We start from the raw sequence: 18432 nt of genomic DNA, 5'->3' as shown, positions 1-18432 counted from the left end.
CGTATGTAAAGAATTTAATATCCTTGCTATAGCTTCCATTTATTATACAGAGAAAAAATCGAAATAGCTAAATACGAATATATAAATTTAAACAATATTACAGAATACACAGATAGGGACTTAAGTTTAGAAGAACAAACCTACAAGAAGAGTCCGAAGCTTTGACCATTAAATAGAAGTTTCAATAGGCATACACACACACAGGACTACACGCATGAATTTAGGAACTTAGATTTAGAAGCACACGTATAGAAGCTTAGGTCTACACGCACACACACGTTATAGAAATAAGTACCGACATAGCAGATTTCGATACAGGGTGTTACATGTTAAATGTTACTTCGATAGGTACACACACACAGGTTAATAGGTCACCAACTACTACATGCCCCAAAACTACTGACCATCTAGGTCAAAGGTCAAATATTTAAAACCCGAATCACTCATAAACAGACCACATAATCAGGAGCTCCTTCCACATTTAGTAATAGGTCACTAACTACTACATGTCCCAAAAGTACTGATCATCGAGGTAAAAGGTCACCGGAAAAACTCTTAAACGGAGTCACATATTGAGGCGCCCTTTCCACATTTCGTAATAGGTCATCAACTACTACATGTCTCAAAGTACTGACCATCGAGGTCAAAGGTCAAATATTTAAATCTAATTAACTCGTAAACGAAGCCACATATTAAGGTGCTGTTTCCACATTTAGTAATAGGTCATCAAGTACTACATGTCCCAAAAGTAGTGACCATCGAGGTCAAAGGTCAAATATTTAAAACCCGAATCACTCATAAATGGAGCACATAATCAGGAGCTCTTTCCACATTTAGTAATAGGTCACTAATTACTACATGTCCTAAAAGTACTGACCATCGAGGAAAAGGTCAAACATTTAACCCGGAATAACACGTAAACGGAGTTACAACAGTATGTTGTATATTTTGCTTGGAACAATTGTAATTTACTTGTATTTTTGGGCCATAATGTATGTTAAATATATACTAGGCAGATTCTGTTAATAGAAGAAGAGAAAGAAAAAGAAATAACATGTTTATAATGTCAATATATGAAGAAAACTGTTCAAATGGTTTTATGTAATCTAAGATTGATGTCGTCGTCATGACAACAGAAATAAATAGAATTATTCAGTTAGTTAAGCAGACATCTTAGAAATTTGTGTGGAAGTAAATTGTACGCTTCTCCTTTATTATAATTAAACAAAATGCACAAAATAGTGATTTTGTGTGTTTAGTGGCTCAATATTAACATTTTAGAACCAGAATTATCGTTAATGAGTGACATATTGAGGTGCTCTTTCCACATTTAGTAACAGGTCATCAGCTACTACATGTCCCAAAAGTACTGACGATCGAGGTCAAAGTTCAAATATTTAAACCTGAATAGCTTGTAAACGGAGCAACATATTGACGTGTTTCCACATTTGGTAATTGGTCATCAATTACTACATGTCCCAATAGTACTGAAACTCAGGTCAAAGGTCAAATATTTAAAACCGGATAACTCGCAAATTGAGCAACGTATCGAGGGACTGTTTCCACATTTAGCACTAGGTCGTCAATTCCTACTTCTCCCAAAAGTACTGACCATTGAGAAGAAAGGTCAAATATTTAAACATAAATAACTTGTAAATGGAGCGACGAATAAATTTGGGTGTCCTATTTACTTGTGTATCAAACATTTATATCATTTTGTACTATTCAAATAAACAAATGAATAAATATGTACTAACCAAATAAAGCGAAGAAGGACCATTTTAACTATCTGAGACTTTTGTACCATTTTGTACTACTCCAATAATAGAAATATTAAAATCAGGAGTTCTACGTTTTGTACCCACGAAAAGTGAAGGTCAATTTTAGCTAGGTGAATATTTTATACCATTTTGCATTATTAAAATAAACAAAGGGGTAAATTTGTACTAACCAGAAAAAGCAAAAAAGGACCATTTTAACTGTTTCAGAAGTTTTATACCATTTCGTACTACTGTATTTAAACAACGACGGGTTAACGTTTGAGTGAGCTATTCAATTTTGTAGCAAGAAGAAAAAAGCAAAGAAGGACCATTTTAATAAACTCAGAATGTAATATCATTTTGTACTACTCAAATAAACCAACAAACAAATGTGGATGGAGTATAAATGTGGATGTATGGCTTCATTAATACCTTTAGTTTCATTCTTTTCCTTCTATAAAGACTGCAAGCTAGTAAGAAATCTATAAAAATTAACAATAACGGCAGTACGTTTTGTGCTTCCTAAAGTCTGTAGTGCACGCACAGAGCTCGAGAATATCTACTGACAGAAATGAATGTTAATCAATGGTTCATTTCATTTCTTTTCAGTAATTGCAAGCAAATGTTCCAAGAGTGTCATTTGGGCAGGACAGGAGGGTGTAATTTCCCCCCCCCCCTTTGAGCTTCATAAATACATATTGTTTGAGCAAATATATAATAATATACTAATAAAAAGTGAAAAGTTCTTTTCGGTGGAGACTCTCCACTCCACGAAATGAAATCTAAAATGACGCTGCTTTTAGCAACAAACCTATAGAGTTACGATAGTACATTGCTAGAGAGCTTACATTAGGTTTCAAGAGTCGAAGGTTTGATCTCAAGCCATATGAGTTCCTGGGTGACATTGAGAGAGACAGACAGAGAAGGAGGTTGAAATATGGAGAGGGAATGATTTATATACACAGATATAGAACTGGGGGAAAATGATCGGACAGTATTCGTATTATGACGAAAATTTTGATTTTGTGAAACAGAAGAAGGGAAGGTTTCGAAATGCGAGGATCACATTGGGCAGTTGTCGAATTAAGGTGGAGAACACTTTTGAGAGCATCAGATGATTATAAATGTTGAGAAAGATCTTGAGAAATGAGGAATTAAGAATTTAAAAAATCTGAGGCTTCCGAGACGGGTTTCGAACTGCGAACCTTGTAGTTACCGAACCATGACTTTATCTATTCTGCTACGGAGAACTCTGTACTCATGCACATATGTTTCCTTTAGCTACGTTGAAAGCTAACTTAGTGGAATATTCCAAAAGTTGACTTGATGGATGCGCCGTTCTGATAGGATATAAACCTCTTGTAACTTAGTTACAATGGGCATAATGAACTTCTTGTTCAGAACACTTTTTAGGGCAGTAAAATTCTTACTATTGTGTTAATTAGATTACATTTGATAGAGCCATCTGATAAAGTAGTGCCAAACCCTGTGCGTCATTGTCTGTTACGTGAATAGTTAATGTAAGTTACTCCTCCGAGCTTCGAATGAAGACCGTTCTTATTGATTATTTTCTTTGAGCTACTCTCGTACTGTGCATTCCAAAAATTTAATTTTGAAGTAATGTAGTCAGAGCTAGTTTAAATGAAAATGAAATGAAATCTTTGAGCTTTACGTCCCACGGTTATGCCGGTTAGGCTAAAGGAGACGGTGATGATGAGTAATGAATGAAATGGTGGAATGAAGAAAGTGGGAGGAAACGAGAGGATCCCGAGAAAACCTACGCACAAAGCATATAATTGTGTTTTATAATTATTTTTCGATATCAATGTATTGCCTCTTTTTAAGTAAGATCCCATACTCAAACACAAATCATGTCTTTCAAAGCTCTAATGGAAAACGAAACGAATCGTCGTATACATGTTACTTTTTTGAAGAGAAAAAGAGCAAAACATTGATTACACAAAGTTCACTTGGCAGGGGCTGGGATCGAACCCGGGATAACTTTCTTTAACTTGCAATGTTTGAAACTTGATATTAAATCTTACAACCTTAATGTAACTCATTTCCCTACGGCATATCATCATGAATGTTTGCACAACTACGACAGGCAGGCGTTAATACAAAATTCAGTTCTTACTGGAATGTATGTATATATATATTTAGAGTTTGACTCAGAAAAAACGTACAGTGCAACATTGGAATTTCAAAGTAATTTACTATACGTATAAATTACCATCTCAACAATATACTGTAGGGGCTAAGACACTGAAACCATTCCAGGGAGGGAAAGGGGTTATAAGTAAAAAAAAGTAATAGAATACGAAAAATATTGGTGTCAAATTCATAGTTTTCTGATTCGAAGAGATGAATAGTGGCTACCAGATAGTACTCCTCACTTGTTTGTAGTCTTGCATAAATGGAAAATTGTTTTAAAAGTATATTTTACATTCAAGTATGATTGTTTTTTTTAAAAAAAGCTTGTCCTTCAACATTGTGTTTTATAATTATTTTCTATTGTATTTCTTATTTATAGTTAAATATTTTTTATGTATGTTTTATTCTATGTTATACGTTTCTTAATTACATTTGAAGAGGAGCTTATGACAATTCAGAGCAGCAGTGACATACACAGAATGCAGGCCTTGGAAATACAGAGCTCCTGCCCCACAAAATCACTACTTTGTTGTAAATTATGTCTAATTTTAGAGATGATGATAGACATTTTAGTAAAACATGTCCTCAAAAAGCCTTGTCTACGCCCCTGCAAAGCAGTGAAAATTGTAGAAAGTGAACAGTTAGTAATGTTTCTCCAGAAGTTATATTCTGATTTTTCCGAGTGTGATATCAGTATTTGTGCATTATCACTTTTCACCTGCAGTGTATCGAAACGTACTAAAAAGAAACTGTTCTGAATTCTTAACTGGTTTCCCCTATGATTTTATGCCAATAGGTTCAACCTTGGACATATCCATATCTGAAATATCACGTTTTATTTCAGTGATTCCGAAAACTATCCATTCGACATAAATATAGGATATTTTCGATTCTTTTTGCCTGTCACTCTCCTATTGTCAACTTCATGCCAACCAAGACTTGATTTGGACTTACGCAGCATCCACAGTGTCACTATTTATCTATGAACATGAATTCGACACTAATATCGTTCGTATTTGACGTCTTTTACATGTCATCTTATCCTCTTGATAGGGGTGGTTTCAGTGTCTAGTCCCCATAACTATGGAGAAATTTCAACCAACGTAAGTATAATTACAAAATTACCATTTGAAAAATAAGTGCAGGTGATCTTTTTCGTAGAGTAATTCGTTAACTAATTTTTCGATATCAATGTATTGCTTCTTTTTAAGTAAGATCCCATACTCAAACACAAATCATGTCTTTCAAAGCTCTAATGGAAAACGAAACGAATCGTCGTATACATGTTACTTTTTTGAAGAGAAAAAGAGCAAAACATTGATTGCAAAAACGTATAATTGTATCATTTGCATGCCAATTTATAACTTATAAAATGTGTTGACTTGATAGGTGAGGCGTTAGTGAACGGGTTTTCTGCTGTTGGTCCTACGTTCGAATCTCGTCCATTCTTGTTGTGCTTTTCTTTTAGCTACACTGAGTTTGTGCATTCCAGATCTTCAAGCTTGAACCAAATCTAATACCAGTTAGTGAATTAAAAGTAGCTGACATTATTTTCAAATACGAGACGTTATTACATGCTTTTCATTAGCTTATAGTACTCAACTTTGATATAAACTCTTCCATCCATTATTTAACTCATTTCTTGACATGTTTTGTTACGAAATTCATTAACCGTGAGGAAAAAATGTTTTACCAGTTAATGGTGACTGCTTTGAAAGCAAGTCCAAAGTATGAGAATTAAATTTGTCATATCTGTAGTTTCGTGTGTAGAAGAAATAAACTTATGAACCAAAGGTTTAAGAACAATATTAATAACTCAAGTTATTAATATGAACTTTGCCGGAGATTATCCACTTATATCGTCATAAAAGGAATACTAAAGACGTTCTGAAACGAAGAAATTAACACACAACTACGCTAACGGAGGCAAAGAAACCTAACGTAAGAAGACTAAAGATGATTTATTTACTGCGTAGTGATCGTAGTTGTGTGGTCAAGGCACTGGATCAGTAATCTATAGGTTGGAATCCGCATCGGGAACTCTTTTACTTTAGATTTTTTGATGACGATTGATCGACGATGACACACGTTTTATTATATTGAGATACTTGAATACTCGTATGTTTCAATACCTGAACTATCAAATCTTTAGGGATAATAATAGTAATAATAATACTTATTATTATCTCGTAGAAGATTAAAAGCTAGGAGCTAATTATCGCTTCGATCATACCATTACAAAGCAGAAACGTGACATTTGGCAAGAATATTTCTGTTTTGTTTAATGTTGCCCACGGGAAGAGAAATTTCTCATCTTCTTTCTAAAACAAACAAAATAACATGAGAATTAACATTTTACATTGGAGACGGGATAAGGGTAACTCAAATTATCATGTCGATTAAGAGATGAGAATCGAGACGAGACGAAAATTATCGTAAACATTTCTAAAATCTAGACGTATCAATTTCACGATTTTCGAAATAGTGCATGTCCATTGTTTAAGTAACAATTGCTCTGTAGACGGAATATTATAAGCTTTTTGCTACTTTGTATTTTACAGCTCATTTAATTATGTTCTGTGTGGGTTTTTTTGTTAGCAAAGCTTTTATACTTACCTCTGCATATCCTAAAAATTAGTATATGTTATGCCTTACTGTTGAGTGATATTCAATTATTTCTATTACAGTTATTTTTCTTAAAACATACAGTAGAACACTTTCTACATGAAACATTAGTGGAAAGCTTTTGTTTAAAATGTGGGTAGTTGCAGAGGTGTATCTTGAAGGTACGGAAACACTTCCCGCAATCCCTACGTTTAAGTAAGTGTTTCCATATTTTAGACTTGCTTTAAAACTTTTAATACCATTATTATTATTATTATTATTATTATTATTATTATTATTATTATTATTATTATTATTATTATTATTATTATTATTATTATTATTATTATTATTACTACTACTACTATTACTATTATTATTATTATTATTATTATTATTACTATTATTATTATTATTATTATTATTATTATTATTATTATTATTATTATTATTATTATTATTATTATTATTATTGAATATTTGAGACCTAAGTATTACGTCCTATTCAAATGCAAATAAGCATATGAAGTTAAGAAAAATGAAAAGTTTTTTGGACCCTCTATAAGGATGAATTGCCTTATAAGAGATACTTTGGAATTAAACGAGTGGGAAAAAGATGGTGTCAGCTACTGGACAATGTTAAAATCGAACTTTCGTTTGCCTTAACAGCAACTAAGTAGGATTTGTCTTCATCACGATGCATAGTAACGCCCTTTCTTTCGATAAAAGACATTGGATTATGTTTGCGTTATGTTGATATTTTAACAAAATATATATACAAAAAAAATAGTTCGTATTTACCAATTTTGGTTGAACGAATATATGGAACGTGTTGAAAATGACAAACGGAAATATTATTATTACTTTTAGTAAGAGTGGAAGAAGGTAGAAACAATTCTACAAAGTCGTTTCAGACAAATTTATGACTTATACTAGACTTTAAGGATGACCGTTTTGTATTTATGAATTGTTTGCGAAACACGCCAAGTTTTCAGACAGTAGGAATCGAGAGTGTAGACTGTGACGTCATGTTGATTTTCCCCCTGTGAAGGAAGTCGTTTCAACTCTAACTTGTAAGAACGAGAGAAATTGACTATGTTTTATGTTATTATAAATCAGAAATATCAACTTTGTAAATTATAAAATAATTCGGAATTTCGTCGCAAGGACTCGAACCGCGAACCCCTGACTCACGAAACGACTGCTCAAGGCACTATCCTAAGACTGCTCTTTTAAGTAAAAGTCAAGAAACACTCGTTTATATAACAAATTGCAAACGTTTACGAATGTAATATATTATTAACGATGAAATACTGATTTCGGTCATGATAATATATTATAGTCCAGAGAATTTAAGTTTAAATTTTAAAAAACACCAAAACTATCTCCGTAACTTCTCTCTATTATATTCGGTTATTCACGCTTTACATTTATTTATAGTAACCTTGTACGAGAGGGACACGAACACAGATGCATCAAGGACATTGAATATTTCAAATTCTCTACAATTGGGAATCGTAACTGAGACCTCCCCCTACTGAACTATCTGATGGGCGAGGCCCTAGTTCGTTCCCAAGATAAGTAAGTTTGAGACGGACGACATTGTGCTCGTGGGTTTTCTCGTGACACTCCCATTTTTCCATTTCACCAATTCATCCATCATAATTCACTTGCGTTAATCATAGTATTCCTCAACTTAACAGGCGTAATCGTGGGACATTAAACGTAAAGATTATATTTTCAAGCTGTTAACCCAAACCGATCCGAATCGAGAAACAGTTGCATATTATTGCTCATTAACGTGTTTTCACAAAAATATGTAGAAAAGAAACGGGGAATTGTAATTCCATTCAAAAGTGAAACAGCAGACTCATAATACCTTCACCTGGAACGTGTTGAAAATGACAAACGGAAATATTATTATTACTTTTAGTAAGAGTGGAAGAACGTAGAAACAATTCCACAAAGTCGTTTCAGACAAATTTATGACTTATACTAGACTTTAAGGATGACCGTTTTGTATTCATGAATTGTTTGCGAAACACGCCAAGTTTTCAGACAGTAGGAATCGAGAGTGTAGACTGTGACGTCATGTTGATTTTCCCCCTGTGAAGGAAGTCGTTTCAACTCTAACTTGTAAGAACGAGAGAAATTGACTATGTTTTATGTTATTATAAATCAGAAATATCAACTTTGTAAATTATAAAATATTTCGGAATTTCGTCGGAAGGACTCGAACCGCGAACCCCTGACTCACGAAACGACTGCTCAAGGCACTATCCTAAGACTGCTCTTTTAAGTAAAAGTCAAGAAACACTTGTGTATATAACAAATTGCAAACGTTTACGAATGTAATATATTATTAACGATGAAATACTGATTTCGGTCATGATAATATATTATAGTCCAGAGAATTTAAGTTTAAATTTTAAAAAACACCAAAACTATCTCCGTAACTTCTCTCTATTATATTCGGTTATTCACGCTTTACATTTATTTCCAGTAACCTTGTACGAGAGGGACACGAACACAGATGCATCAAGGACATTGAATATTTCAAATTCTCTACAATTGGGAATCGTAACTGAGACCTCCCCCTACTGAACTATCTGATGGGCGAGGCCCTAGTTCGTTCCCAAGATAAGTAAGTTTGAGACGGACGACATTGTGCTCGTGGGTTTTCTCGTGACACTCCCACTTTTCCATTTCACCAATTCATCCATCATAATTCACTTGCGTTAATCATAGTATTCCTCAACTTAACAGGCGTAATCGTGGGACATTAAACGTAAAGATTATATTTTCAAGCTGTTAACTCAAACCGATCCGAGTCGAGAAACAGTTGCATATTATTGCTCATTAACGTGTTTTCACAAAAATATGTAGAAAAGAAACGGGGAATTGTAATTCCATTCAAAAGTGAAACAGCAGACTCATAATACCTTCACCTAAAATGAAACATGATTACCATTCCCCGTGTTTTTCTACATATTTTTGTGAAAACACTTTAATGACCAAAATGGTATAAATACTCAGCTAACTAAAATGGTCCTTCTTCGTTTTTTCTGGTTGTACAAAACGCAGAACACCGAAATTGGTTCTTTTGTTTATTTGAGAAGTACAAAAGATACATTAATTCTGAGCTAGTTAAAGTGGTTCTTTCCGCCTTTCCTGGTTAGTATAAATATATTTTAAAAATTCTGAACTAGTTAAAATGGCATTTCTTGTTGGTACAAATTTAAATAAGTCACTCAAGTTTATCCTTTCCTTTGTTTAAATAGAACAAGATTACATAAAATTCTGAGTTAGTGAAAATGGCATATCTTTTCTTTTAGATACAAATTTATCCCTGTGTTTATTTAAATAATACAAAATAGTATAAGTACTCAACTAATTAAAATGGCATTTCTTTGCTTCTTCCAGTTTGGTACCGAAGTAAAGAGAACACCCCAATTTATTCATCCTTCGCTTTTTTTCTGCTTGGCACGAAACTGAATAGGTCACAAATTTATTTGTCACTCTGTTTACAACTTATTAAGGATTAAATAATTGACCTTTAATCTCGATGGTCAGTATTTTATGAACCTTTACTAGATGTGGAAAGAGCACCTCAATATGTGGCTTCGTTTAAGAGTTATTCGGGTTTAAACATTTGACCCTTGACCTCGATCATCAATTACTTTTGGGACATGTAGTAGTTGATGACCTATTACGAAATGTGGAAACAGCACCTCAATATGTGACTCCGTTTACGAGTTATTCGGGTTTGAATATTTGACCTTTTACCGCGATGCTCAGTAGTTTTGGGGCATGTGGTAGTTGGTGACGTATTACTAAATGTGGAAACACCACCTAAATATGTTTCTCAGTTTACGAGTTATTCTGGTTCAAATATTTGACCTTTGATCTCGATGGTTACTACTTTTGGGACATATAGTAGTTGGTGATCTATAACTAAATATGGAAGCAGCACCTCAATATGTTGCCCTGTTTACGCGTTATTGTGGTTTAAATATTTGACCTTTGACACCGATGGTCACAACTTTTGGGAAATGTAGTAGTTGGTGACCTATTACTAAATGTGGAAACAGTACCTCATTATATAGTTCCGTTTATGAGTTATTCTGGTTTAAACATTTGACATCTGACCACGATGGTCAGTACTTTTGGGACATGTGGTACTTGACAAATGCTTGTGTAATTTCTTCTATGTTACGTAGGAGTTGATTAAAGGGAACTAGCACACTCCTGCTATACGTTCATATTGTCTTCTGTATTAAATAGGGGTTTAAATATAGGCCATACTTTTATATTTAGTGGATTCCGAAAATAGGTTTTTGTAGTCTCTCTGTAATTTCTGCTATGATAAAATAGGGGTAAAAAAAGTGGTCATAAAAGAGAACAAATACACCCTCCATTATTCTCTGTTATGTTAGTAGTCTTTGCTAGGTTACATAGGAGTTCTGTTAAAATATGCATTCGAAATCTCTGAACTCATAATCTTATGTAACTCTTGGTACGTTAAAATTGGGGTGGAAAAATAAGCGAAACTCTTTTATTGGTTCTGCTACGTGCTCGTAGTCTTATGTAATTCGGCTAAGTTTAGAAAAGGGTTGGAAAAAGTTTTAATTGTCTGGTACATGTTCGTAGTCTTAAGTAATTTCTCCCACGCTAAATAGGCGGTTAGAAAATAAGCCATACTGTTTTATTAGCTCTTTAATATTCGTAATCTGTTATGTGTTTATAGTCTTACGTAATATGTGCTATATTAAATAGGAGCGGAAAAATATGCAATACTCTTTTATCAGCTCTGCTACGTATTCGTAGTCTTATGTTACAAAAGGGTTGAAAAATGAGCCACACTCTTTTATTAGCTCTGCTATGTTAAAATAACGGTTGAAAAAGGGAACAAGTTCACCCCTAAAATGGGGTGATAAAAGGAAAGGAGTACACTGCTAAAAAGTGTTCATAAAAGAGAACGAGTTTTTTGTTTTCGATTTTCCATAGATTTGCGGTACGAGGGGCATCACGTATCGTGCTACACTGGGAAATTGACACCTTGGTCTCAGGACGCCCTAAAAAAAGGGCGAATTTTAGGGTAGTGTGGTCAAGTGTCGCCGACCTACTGACGCAGGTATACAGCTTCGAAAGTGGGAGGAAGGAAATTCACACCTGCCAGTGGAATAGTGATAAGAGCTAGGAACGGGTTCAGAAAGACGTAAAGATCACCTTGACCTGAGATATGAAACGTATGTTATTTAAATCTGCCAGAGACTCTCCTTACGTCATTTAGGGATTCTCCGAATATGTGTACGGTAGCTGTAATGAAATGGTACAGTAACGAAGGAAACCACACAGAAAAAGTAGTTATCCATTGCACGATTGCACGCACATGTGCAATGGGAGTCAAAGCAAATATCACTTAGGTCAGTTGCATAATCTCAGGGGCAATAGAAAATGGTATACCAGATAAAAACTTGCAGAGAGAGAGAGAGAGATTAGAAATAAGAGCAAGTGTAAGTAGTCGTGTGATGTTTTGTAACGTAATATCTTACACAGAATAACACTACAAACTACTAGGTCATACGTGTTTACAATAAACGTACCTTGATATGTTCAAATTACTGTCTTCGCACATCTATGCAAAAGTGCTAATCGTGGGTTTCGCATCCATTCCATCATTCCCGGTATTTCGTAACTGTTGACACGAATCTTCAATGTGGTTTTATAAATCGGGAAGTTCCATTCCCTCCACATTCCAAGCTGTCTAGCACCGTCCCTGTCCACTTCCGGACAGTATGTCATATAGACATTTTTCTTGGCTTGGTGCCAGTTATCTGCGTTTTCTTTGTTCAGCATTATTCTTGGGAATCACTGAATAAAATGAGTAATGAGAAAATAATTCTTTACTACTTATTAATGTTTTTTCTTTTGTATAACTTTGCATAATGTTTCGTTATTTTACAGACATGTGTAGCTTCAGAATAATTCTAATCCTGTGTGTGGCAGAAATTATATTTCGAGGGGAAGGTACATTCAACAAAGGATTTGACTCAATCGAATCAGGACATAATACCAATGAATTTCTCATTCAGCAAGTAGATAGAATTTGCTCAAAGTATTTTCGAAAGTACAGATTTATTTTGGTTGTAATGAGCAACTTGTCAAGTATTACTAAAGAAAATCTTATAATTAATATTCAAACGAAATTTCAAGTTCCAGTTATCCTGCTACGAACAATCACCGAGGAAGGGCCTTTAATTCCAATGAGGGAATATGGAACATTGGTTACTGTTGGAAAGGCAAGAGCATTTATTTTCATTGTGAAGAATGTAATGTCTTTCCTCGGTACTGTAGATCATCTTATAAGCTATTCTATATGGAATTCAAAGGCAAAATTTTTAGTGGTTCTAGAAGATTCTGTGTATAATGAGACAGATATTAAAGAGTTATTTCAGATTATTTGGTTCAAATGGAAAATGTTAAGCATATACGTATTAGCAATCAATGGAACATGTCAAAACAACAGTCGTAATTGTAACATAATAATTGATCATAATCCATTTTGTCAGGATTCCTCAGGATCTTATTTTAACGTGCATCCTATATTTGAAATGCATTCCTTGGAAGCACTGCAGCTGTTTGAAGACAAGACAAAAGATATGTGTAAGTATCCGGTGAAGGTATCGTGGGGTGATGTTGAACCATACTTTAAGAAGAGTGATTCCAACTCAAAAATGTTTGGAGGGAATTTTGGTGAAACTCTGGAAACACAAGCCGCAATTATGAACTTCACTCTAATGTCTGAAATATATAGGACGGCTAGTATTTGGGGCATTTACAGTGCAGAAAACAAGACGTGGAATGGTGGCATTGGAGATGTACTATATAAACACATAGACGTTGCTCCAGCTTGTTTCGGTCAAACTTACGAACGGAACTTGTTTGTAGATTTCTCTATTCCTTTGATGATAGATACTATTGCATTTGTTGTTCCTAAGGCAGAATTAGCACCATTATGGCAGAATATAATACGACCTTTTTCTGAAGTATTCTGGGGTTTGATACTTGCATCATTTACATGTGTTTACATTTACTCAGTAATGGCAAAGTTTTTCTCTATAAAGAGTAAGAAGTTAGAAGTTGACAAACTTAATATTATGATGATATTTTCAATGTTTCTTTCAATGTCTCTTCCGAAACTACCCAAATCAAGTAGAGAAAGAATTATCATTATTTTGTGGTCTTACTTCATTCTTGTAATTGATTTTTTGTATAGAGGATTTTTAATAAGTTTCATGACACGTCCCAGTTATCAACCTGAGATTGATACTTTCAAACAGATTGCAGACTCTAACCTCGAAATATTAACTTGTCCATTATATGTCGTCCTACTTCAAGAATCTGGAAATCCTGTTTTGCAAGTCTTGGCAACAAAAACTCAAATAGAAGATGATGATTCAGCATTGGTACGGGTTTTATATGATCGTAATGTAGCAGCTTTGACTGAAAGAAGCTATATAGAGGCATTTTACAGCAACAAAGAACACAAGGATGAAAGTGGTAATTCATTGACTCATATCTCAAAGGAAACTTTCCTTCTAATATTAAACTGTTTTGTTATACCAAAAGATTCTCCATACATAAGAAGGTGGAACTCTATTATTAGTCACGCCTCTGAAGCTGGTCTTCTTGTTAAATGGTTTCATGACGAAACATTCACTTCAAAATCAGTCTCGAATCTCCAGGAGGATGCCCCGACTATTCTTACTCTTAAACATTTACAATCCACATATTATATTTTGGGAACTGGTTTTGGATTTGCTCTTATGTCATTTAGTTGTGAGTTAGTGCGAAGAAAGTGGGGAAGAATTTTCTTCTAATAAACACAAATTATGTCAAAGATAGTAAGTACGATGTAGTTATGCGTGTAAACTAATTTACGCTTGTTTCCTTGAGATGTTTTATGCGATCGCGTTGATCTGCTATAATTTCAGTTTCATTCCTCTTCTTTCTATGTTTGTTATCTTTTTCCAGCAATTCTTAATTTTATAAAGAATGTTGTAACCATGAAAAGTTAAATTTAGGATATCTATATTTTTTAGCACTCATATGTACTAAAATGATTAAGGTATGTTACTTAGGCAATTGTCATATACGGACTTTGTTTTCTATTGGAGCGTACGCAAGGTTTAGTGCAGTTTTGTCTTGTTAATGAACCTCATTTTCTTACGTTTCTCGCGTCCAGTTTGATCCAGAACGATTTTTCAACTTGAATATCTCGGACACTAAGTGAGCTATGATCATCATTCTTCGTGACTTTTAGTTATTTTACCAAATGTGTGTTTGAAAAAACTTCGATTCAAAAGTTCATCCTGTTATGTCACAGTAGAAACAATAATACATAAGTTTAGACCCATTAATTCAATGAATATGCAAGTGACTGAAAAATTATTATTGAAAGAATTTCTGATGATAATACTTGGACTAAAGAATGCAAAAATTTTCAGTATTATTATTATTATTATTATTATTATTATTATTATTATTATTATTATTATTATTATTATTATTATTAGTTATTGCTCTGTAGAAAAAAATTTAGTTTCTTCCAGTATTCTGTACTGGCAAAATCGTTTAGTTTGTTTTTTTAGATATTTTGTACTGGCAACATTGTTTACGTTCATTCTGGATCAGTTTTTATTCGTAGCATTGGTTTTTGATTCGTTGTGCAGTAGTTACAGTGTATTATGGTGTCTAAAATGAATGCTTTGACACTAGAAGAAATTCAAAATTTTCTTGCTATCTGACGTTGAAGAAATGAAATCTGAAACGGAGGATCAATTATCAGTGCAGACTTGTTCGTCTTTCTTGTCTGATGAAGAATCCGTAAATATTGTCACTGGACATGTACAAACGAACATTGAACTTTGAACTTTCCAATGATAAATCCATTCAGAGCTAGATTTAGTTTTGGTGAGGCCCTAAGATAATGAAGATAATGGGTCCCTTTATGTGTCGAGATGAACGTTGCACCGTATATACATAAATAACAAAACTAGTGATATTTTAGGAAGCAGGCTAGCCTACGGGGCCCCATTACTTGCATCATAGGGCTTACACAATCAAAGCACTATAGCTGTATATAATTTTTACTTCATTTATTATTTTCTTATATTTTGGAAATGTTCATTCAACTTTTTTTTTTAATTCTTGAGGCCCCCAAGAACGTGGGCCCTAAGCTATAGCGTGTTTAGCTCATACGTAAATCCGGCACTGAATCCATTGAATAATGTGCAACACCACTGCCATCTGTAGGAAGAAATGGAGCTCAAAACATTGTCCATCGAACCCCAAGTGCTGCAAAATATACAGTTTCCTGTATTTATGATGAACATTTATCTTTTTTGTTCTTTTTTCCGCCATACGTAAGTAATATTTTGAATCTAAATACAAACAAGGAAGGTAACCTTGTGTATGGGAGAGCGTGGAAAGATTTAAATAGCATGGATTTAGAAGCCTATATGGGTTTGTTGTTTTTATCGGGTGTTTATAAATCTCACGAGTCAACAGAAAGTTTGTGGAACGACACGACACGTTGTCCAATTTTTCGCGCCAGCATGTCACTGAAAATGTTCAGAATGATATCAGGGGTAATTCGATTTCATGATTCCCAAACACGACGTCAAAGACGTGAAAGAGATAAATTCGGGGCGATTCATGAATTGTGGGACATGTGGGTTGAAAATCTACCAAAATTGTACAATCCAGGTGTGTTTCTAACAGTGTAAGAGCAACTCGTAGGATTTCGATGGAATTGTTCTTTCCGGGTATATATCAGGCCCGTGCTGGCCCACCGGGACATGTCCCGGTGCGCCCTCCGAAAGATCACATTGTAGACCTAAATAAAGTTTCAAATTCTGTTGTAGTAAATTCTTTAGGTTGTTATTGGTAAAGAACCCGTGATAAGTCCAGTGTGCTCTTTACATATGGCGCCCTTCCGAAACCACATCAAAGATAAACTGTTTTATTTATTCTTCTGTACGGCACAGTTCTGTACAATGAACACATACTGTTAATGTTGGTAAAGAACCCGTGAAGAGTACAGTGCGCCCTTCACGTAAGGCGCCCTTGCAAAACCACATCAAAGATAAAAAAGTTTTATTTATTCTTCTGTATAGCAACAATTCTGTACAACAAATACATATTGTTATTCTTGATAAAGAACCTGTGAAGGGTACAGTGCGCCCTATGCATAGAGCGCTCTGCGAAGCATCACATTATGCTTAAGTGTTTCTAGTTGTTCTTCTGTATATCAGTTCTGTATAGTAATTTCGCCCTTATAAACGGCACCCTGTAAAATAGCACATTATAAATATTCTTTAAATTCTTCTGAACACCAGTTTCGTATCATACATTTATACAGTCGCTATTGCCAGAGAACAGCTAAAGAGTGAAATCATGTTTCAAAAGATATGTATGAAGCCAGTAAAGCAATTAACATGTAGGTCTACTTGGTAAGATAATATAGAAGTATTTCATTTATTGCCAAAAAACATTTTCAGAAGCTAAGTGCAATCGATATTGCGCAGTTTAAATAATTCAAGTTTCTTAAAGCTCTTTATTTAGAAATTTGATTGTTCCTGTGTGTTTTAGAGCAGTGCCGGTTTTTATAGTTATATTGATTGGCAAAATAAATAAATAAAACAAAATAAAATAAAAAATAAAAAGTTTTTCCCTAGTAAGAAATTTTTCCCAGTTTATCTACAGTATTACCTTATTAAACAAATTTGGTGGTTTTAATACATAAAATGGAGCCCATCTATATATATATAAGGTGTAACTTAATTAATATAACAAATGTCGAGAGATGATTCTTGACAGGTCCATTAACTTGGAGTGCGGAATCGGCAAATCACTTATTAAAAATGTTCATAATTTTGTACACATTTTGTACAATTTTGTACATCTTTGAAAAAATTTTGTACACCTTTGTGTTTCCAGTAATTTTCGATCAAAATTCCGGACTCCAAGTTGACGTTTGAGTGCGGAATCACCAGATACAATATTTAAGTAGCTAAAAATAATCTGCAAATTCTGTACAATTTTGTACACCTTTAAAATAATTTTGTACACCCATGTGTTCCGAGAAAATTACCCTCAAAGTTTCGAACTCGACCATCAACTTGGAGTGCGGAATTCTCAAATCGAAAAATGAACTATCCAAAAAGTATCTACGAATTTTGTACATTTTTGTACACCTTTTAAGAAATTTTCTACACCCCTGTATTTCGAAAAAAAATGGCCTACTTACGGATGCCACCGTAAGCAAACCATTAAGTTGGAATGCCGATTGCCAATATATGACATATAATTATCGCATTTTATTCAATATATGCCGTGAAATTTTGTACACCTTCCGTAGAATTTTGTACACTATCGAAATAATTTTGTACACCTCTCCGATTCCATAAAATTAGCTCCAAAATTTCGAACTCAACCATCAACTTGGAGTGCGGAATCTTCATATCGAAAAATTAAGTAGCCAAAAATTATCTACGAATTTTGTACACTTTTGTACACCTTTTAAAAAGTTTTGTACACCTCTGAATTTCGAAAGAAATGGACTTCTACTTACGTATGCCACCAAAAGCAAACAAATAAGTTGCAGTGCCGATTAGCAATATATGACATATAATTAGCGAATATGATTGAATATATGCCGTAAAATTTTGTACACCTTCTGTAGAATGGTGTACACCATTCAAATAATTTTGTTCACCCCTGTATTTCCAGAAAATTAGCTTTAAAATTTCAAATTCAACCATCAACTTGAAGTGCGGAATCTTCATATCGAAGACCTAAGTAGCCAAAAATAATTCACGAATTTTGTACATTTTTATACACCTTTTAA

The 18432-nt window shown here is 34.0% G+C and overlaps 1 protein-coding gene across 1 annotated transcript; it reads left to right on the top strand.

The window, feature by feature from the left end:
* The first annotated feature begins 12487 nt into the window (after positions 1–12487).
* LOC145685536 (glutamate receptor U1-like) lies at positions 12488–14401 on the top strand. Its single transcript, XM_081757935.1, has one exon. The coding sequence runs from the start codon at positions 12488–12490 to the stop codon at positions 14399–14401; it is 1914 nt and encodes a 637-aa protein (XP_081614061.1).
* Positions 14402–18432: the final 4031 nt, after the last annotated feature.

This window comes from Thermobia domestica, chromosome 5, assembly GCF_964235325.1.
Source record: "Thermobia domestica chromosome 5, izTheDome1.hap1.1, whole genome shotgun sequence".
NCBI lineage: Eukaryota > Metazoa > Arthropoda > Insecta > Zygentoma > Lepismatidae > Thermobia > Thermobia domestica.
Note: the sequence above shows the minus strand (reverse complement) of the source record. Positions and strands in the feature narration are given on the sequence as shown.

What these genes read in the sequence shown, in the direction of transcription:
- LOC145685536 (XM_081757935.1), top strand. Translation starts at nt 12,488, where the DNA reads ATGTGTAGCTTCAGAATAATTCTAATCCTGTGTGTGGCAGAAATTATA.